The 7,393-nt window shown below is 37.5% G+C and overlaps 1 protein-coding gene across 1 annotated transcript; it reads right to left on the reverse strand.

Annotated features, from left to right (window-relative positions):
* Positions 1 to 859: 859 nt before the first annotated feature.
* Positions 860 to 6,786, reverse strand: fam185a (family with sequence similarity 185 member A). Its single transcript, XM_084734324.1, has 8 exons — positions 6,238 to 6,786; positions 5,628 to 5,737; positions 4,687 to 4,779; positions 4,374 to 4,512; positions 1,884 to 1,925; positions 1,691 to 1,786; positions 1,454 to 1,588; positions 860 to 1,344 (listed from the first exon to the last, which is right to left on the reverse strand). The coding sequence occupies exons 1-8, from the start codon at positions 6,647 to 6,649 to the stop codon at positions 1,232 to 1,234; spliced, it is 1,140 nt and encodes a 379-aa protein (XP_084590450.1). The 5' UTR covers positions 6,650 to 6,786; the 3' UTR covers positions 860 to 1,231.
* Between the last annotated feature and the right edge of the window lie 607 nt (positions 6,787 to 7,393).

Here is a 7,393-nt window from a genome sequence, read left to right on the forward strand (position 1 = left end):
CATGAAAGTACAAAGCATTTGAAATGAGAACTTTTGACAGTCTGACTTAAGAGCTTGTGAAAATTGATTGTAGTTATTTTTATATGTGTATATTTTGTGATTAACACTGATTTGTCTCTGCAGTGTCTGTGATATATATTTAGTTTATTTATGCTATATAAATTCAAAAGCTGTATGTATTTATATTACAATCTTGGTTAATCCTTTTTACTTTGTTTATGTAGCACTTTGTAATTTCATTTCATTTGGTTTATTGTTCCTGAAGTACTTTTAATATTTGGATTTGTTTTAAATGAATAAGTATTCCCAGGGAGATACAGACTCACTCTCTCTTTTTATGTTCCTGTGAGATTGAAGCTTTTTAGTAAAAACAAGTTTAGATCATGTCATTTTGCTGCTCATGTGGGTGAATGATATAAAGCTCTTTTGGAATATGTAGAGGGCTGTGGAAAATGTGTCGCAGGTTAGTACTTACAGTTTAGATTAAATTGTCTTAATTATAGACCTTTTTCACAGCAGCCATTTTGATATGAAATAGTAGAGTCAACACAGGTGGTAACCAATTTATTAAGATCGTCTTTCAATTAGTGTAGCAGAGCCTTTCCAGAGAGCCAACATGCACAATAGTAGCAGTCTTACTCTGTTTGACCTGAACAGAGCCTTAATTAGTATCATTGGTAACAATTGTGTCATGTCAAAATAGCTGCTGTGAAAAAGATCTGTTTCATCAATTAGTGTCACATCAATACTAGACAAATACAGATTTTGTCATTCTTAAGTATAATTGAAATTGACAGCACAGAGGCAAAGGTAAAAGTGTCTGACTGAACTTGCCTCTCTTCGAAGCCACTTTCCATGCTTTTGTCATAGTTTGAGATATTTTTATTGCATTTATAAACCATACAGAAGACATACAATAACATGCAATAAACATAACAAAAGTATCATCAAGAAACTGCTAATTAACATTGAAAACCACAGTTGAGCACAAACCAACACTGGTGTGCATAGTTATATCCAGTCCAGTCACATAGTATGCTTTCCAGACACAGTGCATGTACAGAGATTTACACAATACTTCATAAATACCATTGACAATAGATGATTTACAGTATATCCTGAGTTTTAAATACATCAGTGAGGTCAAGGTACATCTACTCTTGAGGAGTGACAGTCTGTCTCTGTAAGTGCCAAAGCAGTGATGCAGCATTATTAATTGAAATTTTGACACTCAGCTCCCCAACTTCAAGGACTCAAACCAGCTTTGTGTCTTCAGTCTGACGGAGCCTCTGTCTGCCTGAGCTCTCACCCACTGGTCCACTGGAGACTGTCCATTTAAATAGCCTGAGAAGACAAACAAAAGTTTATGTAGAGGAAACAGAACGTTCTGTGTTGGTTCACTTGTTGGAGGGCTTAGTTTAATTGTATGATGTAATGAAAAGTAGTGGCTTACCAGAGATTGTGGTTTGGCCTTCAGTTGTGTTGTTTTCTACTCCATGCAGAACAACCTCGGGGCTGATCTCCACCGACGAGCCACAGAGCTCCACCCCAGCTTTCAACGAGGAGGGGACACGCACACACACCGCTCCTACGTACAACAGAAAAAAAAAAAGAAGAATGTGACTCAGATGGAGCGGAAAGGAAAAGTGGGGTTCATGAGGTGAATATTCTTCTTATACTGTATGTTTACCTTCTTGACTGTGTATTTCGGCACTTCCACCTTCTCCCACATAGACATCAATGCCTCCGCTGTGAGAAGAAACCTTCAGGAAACTATTTGAACCATCTGCAAAAGCAAAGAAAGGCTCAGGCTTGTTTTTTAACCAGGCACTGATAGATACCATACGTGCTTCATTGTGCAATCAGAGAGCCTGCTTGCTTACCTATAACTGTATCTCCAGACTCATTCTTCACAGTGGCATTACCTTTTAATCAAAGGGAAGCACATAGTCAGTTTGATAACTGTCAGATTATTTGCAGTTACTAGTGGGTTCAAATTACAACAATTTCAAATAGTAAAGACCGTGGAAACGGATGGAGTTGTAGTTCCATTAAAAAAGAATAAATCTGAAAAGTAAGAAAATAAATAAGTAAATTTAAAATGTGGAAACATAAAGAGAAATAAATAAAAGAATAAGTCAAAAGGTTTCTCTCTATTGCTGTTTCTTGAAGGGCCAAGGTGTCACATGAGTCTTGGCAATTTGCTTTTATTATTTCCACTTTACATTCCACGTTTTATATTTATGTTTTTTTAATACAGGCAAATAATACACATAGCACTCATGACAATGTAAAGACATTATGATATATGTCAAGAAACAGACTCAAAAAAGAGAAAACATCATTAAAAGAAAAGATAAGAAAATTACAAGGATCCCTTCAGTAATTCAAATAAGTTTTGCATAGACCCAGTCTTCACTAGAAGTTTTTTCTCATTTCATATAATGTTGTTCTGCTTTGTTATGTTTTGCAGCTATTATTTTATTCAAAATAAAATGACTTAGTGATCTATTTTTTTATTAAACTTTTATTAAGCTTTAAATATAAATATTTTACCTAACATGTATGTATTGTATTGTATTTATTATCTGGAGACAGTCTATCCAGAGCCCAATTTTATGTATGTCTTTTTGTACTTTCATAATTTTTTCTTATTCTTTTACAGATTTAATCTTTTTATGGCACTCCCATGACTCCATAGAAACGCCTATGACACGGACTGTACACATCATAAAGCTGCATCACTTAAGTCAACAACATAATTGGTTCCATGAATTCTGAAGATGACAGGCTCATATGTATCAGGAAGAAATTAAAATTCTATGTGGCTGACGCATTTCTTCACCTCACGTCACAGTGCTGTTTGTCTTCTAATCTCTACCTCCAAAGAACAGGTCTTTTTTTTTTTTTTTTTTTTTTTTTTTTTGTTTTACAGCTAATTTGTTTTATAGGTACCCCCAAAACAAACAACAAGTACAGAATTTGTGATAAATTGAAACCACATTACAGTTGAACAGACTCTGTTTGGATTAGAGCCCAGGATTCCTGACATGCCACAGACCTGCCTGACCAACCAAGTTAACGTGATGCAGCTGTGTGCTACAGCAGCTCACGGGCAGGAGATGTTTATAAAGATTTTAGGGCCTACTGGCAGAGCAGCTTACTGGCTGCAGGTTGAATTAAAAAAAAAAAACTGAATTACCACTTTGCAGTTTTACACCTTTACTAACCATCTGTCCAGATTCATATAATATATGTAGTGAAGACTTTGACTGAATTTAATTTTTTTTTATTTTAAATGGAGAAGTATACAGAAGGCTGAAGGAGTGGTTGGACACACGGTGCAAAGATAATCACCTGAAGCTCAATATCAGCAAAACCAGTGACCCTGTGTTGGACCAGATGTTGCTGCAAAGAAGCTACAAATACTAAAACGTAGATGCTTCTCACACATCTTCAACCTGGCAGCAGCACGGAAGATCTAAACAATTAGCACTGTTTCGAAGTGGTCATCCAAATTTACCGATTCAAGATCCGACCAAATGTGAAATACGGTCACTCGCTTACCTTCTGTTCCTGAGTTACGGTGTTGAATTATGGCCAGTTTTTGTGGAACATTATGATGTCACAGTTAAGCTGACATTTGACCTTTTGGATATAAAGCTTCATCACTTCATCAGTTTATCCTGTTTGATATTTGTATGAATTTTGTCATAATGTGTGTAAAAATTGTTGAGTTATGGCCAAAAATGTGTTTTATGAGGTCACAGTGACCTTTGACCATCAAATTCTAATCAGTTCATCATTATGTTCAGGTGGTCGTTTGGGCTTGAAGAAATTCTTTCAGGTTCCTTCAGTTCCTGAGATACTGTGTTCATGACAATGGGACAGATGGACAACCCAAGAAACCACATAATGCCTCCAGCCATGGCTCTTGCTGGCACAGAGGCTTAAAAATAGTTATATTTATAGTAGCAATAATAGTTTTATTGACCAAGCAGTGCAGTAATTTTCTGTAATAATTCAACTATGCAATACTCTGTGCAATAATAATAGCAACAGAGCAATACACTGGTTTACATTGGCATCAATCCTACATTCATTTATTTATACTGTACATTTCAACCAGTTCTGTAACTTAAAAAACTGTTGCATCTTAACAAATATATCCTAATAAATACTTTTTGGAGAATTAATTTAAAATAACATTTAACTTTTTTTCTCCACTCTGTATTTGAATTTGGCTGTAGCACAAACAACCACACAGACAAGCGGACAGGTTAGATGAGGACAGGACAGGACATAGGACAGGGTGGGTGAAAAAAGATGGTTGCTTGAGTACAGATGAGGAATAGATGCTGCTGTTTGCTCACCATGTACATGCCCAAGTTCTACTCTGCCAGAGCCAGAGGAGACGCAGCTGGACTCAGCATAGATGGCTTTGACCTTCAGAGGGCCGCGTTCTGTTGAAACATTCATTATGGTTCCCTGGAGCTTCTTGACATCCACTGCCTGCAGACACACAACTCGTCACCTCACAGGACTGCAGCCAGGTGATGTATGATTTAACTTGTCTCCAAAGCAAAGCTGTTCTGTAAACCTCAGTGCTGTAAACACATTTTAACAAAGCCTGTAGTCAGGCTGCTGCTGCCCTCTAATGACTGCTGAGTGTAATGCTGTCCTTACACTGTCTCCTTTCGTGATGATGTCCACGTTGCCATGGATAGTGCCGGCACCTGTAACATGTCCTCCATTGGACATTATCTCAACCTGGTGACCCTGAGATACAAGAAACAACAGTGAAAGGACCAAACGTGAACATTGTCAGTCTGAAGCAAGTTCCTTCAACTGATAAAGTTCCTTTGATCAGTCAAATATCAGCTCTGTAACATTTCATTGTATGAAAAAACAATGAAAATTTGCAAATTCACAATTGGTCAAATATTTGCAATAACACAAATTGAATCTAGTAGTATATAAGTAGTGAATAAGGAAACAGATATGATACCAATATGCATAAATATGCAGGATAAAATGGTGTCAGCATTTAGAATAACAAACTCCAACACAAAACCATTGAAATGTCTTTAAGCAATATGTTTAAATACAATAGAACTTCACAACATTATCTTGAAACAAAGTCTGCAGGGAGCTGCTGCCAGTTGCATCTTAGTTTTACCTGAAAATTTCAATTAATAAACGGCCTCCCAGAAAATGTATAAAGTAAATAAAGTAAAAATAAATCAAACTAGTAAAACTTGTAAGCATACATTTGGCGGTCAACCAGTTATAAGCCTGAACGATTACCACAACCGATATTCAGCATTTTTATGATTATTGGAGTTTTGTTTTGTTTTTGTTTTTTGTTTTTTTACCAGATTGCGATACAATAATTTTAAATTGTGCAACCTTAAAATCCACCAGTGACAAAGACAGACAGACAAAGCTTGAAAAAAAGGTGCTTCCCCTGAAACTGTTTATAGCTGCCTGGGGAGATCTGCCTGCCTCTTTGAAAAACCTCTTATCTATGACACACAGTAATATGCACACATATCAGTGCATCTTCACGTTTTACATGATTATTTTCTGCAATAAGCAGTCCTTTATGTTGTCATGCCACCACCTACCTTGACAGAGTGCAACACACAGTTGCCCTTCTCTGTCTGCACCTTGCAGATATCACACTCCATCTTCTTCACCTGCACGCTGCCTTCTCCTTGAGCAGAAATGAAGAGATCTGAGAAAAAAAAAAAAAGTTTATTAGACAACAGAGCATAATGCCAACTGCTGAGTTGAGCTGAGCAAATCTGATGACCATCCAATATTGTCCCTGGATCGTGTGTAAACATTACTGGTAAAGCTGCCTGATGCAGTAAAAAGCCATTATTTTAACTAAAAATTGACACTGCGATATGTGATTAGTGGGACAGATCATTTTTGCATTACAGTTTAAATTTTTATTGAACTCAAACTATTAAAAACGTGATAATGTGATGGGATATTTGTTGTGGTCTGTACCAAATAAACATGGGGAAATACATTTTTAGGCCAGGACATCTATGCATCACTACAATACTTCATTATAATACTGATTTCACACACATTTTTCCTTTTCTGCGCATTGGATATTGTACTTAGCCATACTGCATTTTCAATATTATTGTGATTAACTATGCAGCAATAATTAATGGGTAATTTTCATCGATGATTGCATCATATTTCAGAGGAGACACTCACTACTTTTTATAGGTGCAGCCAGATCAATTGACACGCTTCTGTGAACCTTCTGGGCTGAGATGAGCAGCTCTTTGCTCTGGTCATCATAGTGGACTTGTAGGTGATCCAGACCGACGTCATGCCCGGTATCTGTCCCGTGGACGGTGACGAAGGCTCGGTCTGCCTCCGGGAAGGCATGCGGGTCCAACGGGCGGACGGAGATGCTGCAGTCCAGCTGTGCCCGTACCGTGCTGAAGGGACTCACCTCCAGAGCCCACCGTTTCAGAGGCTGGTTCACCTCTCCATGTGAGGACGCAGAAGTGCGCAGACGGCAGCGGGGCGCTGTGAGTGTCCCGCCGGTGACTGTGAGGGAGCAGCAGCGGAGGAGTGTGACACCTCCCCGCCGAGCCGCTGCTGCTGAGCTCCACAACATTACTGTCAGCCTCCGGTAAACCTGCTCATCCACACTGATGCTGTTACAGTTAGTTAGCAACTATCAACTGATACACACAAGCTGCCATTCAGTCAACATGCCTGTCAGTACATATCGTGTTGTACAGCAATCACAATGCTATGATTTCCGGTATGAGTTTTCAGAATTAAAGCGTCATCTACTATTTAAAAGATTTTAAATATATGTTCTTTTAGCCTTCATATTAATGACTTATATTAAAATAAATAAAGCTGGAAATTGTGAGTTGCTTAAAAAAGTTAGAGATGGAAAATGCAAAGATCAAATTAAAGACATAAGGTCACTGAAAATAAACACAAAGTGAAGAAGACGCACTCTAACAAAATTGCAATAATAGAAGAAGCACTTTTGGTAAAATGCTGGGCTGAAGGTTAAGTTTACATTTCCAAACAGAATTTGTTGTATTTGCAAACTTTTTATGATATTATTTAAATTTTATATGAACGATTTGGGGGGCTCTTTAGCATTTATTGGGTAGAATATCTATAGATTGACAGGAAATAGGGTGAGGAGAGGGAAAGACATGTTCTGCAATGAAGACAGTTTTGATTTCTTGAAATTTAGAAAAGTAGCTTCTGTTAGCAACCCAACACCTCCCTCCTTTTATTCAGTGTATATAGTTTATCTGTGCTGCAAGACTACCTGGTCCCAGATTTTCTGTATGAAAATTTGACTTATCAGAAGTGGCTTTAGAAGTAAAAGAGA

The sequence above is a fragment of the Lutjanus erythropterus genome, chromosome 13, assembly GCF_056507025.1.
Source record: "Lutjanus erythropterus isolate fLutEry1 chromosome 13, fLutEry1.hap2, whole genome shotgun sequence".
In the NCBI taxonomy this organism is placed as follows: Eukaryota; Metazoa; Chordata; class Actinopteri; order Lutjaniformes; family Lutjanidae; genus Lutjanus; species Lutjanus erythropterus.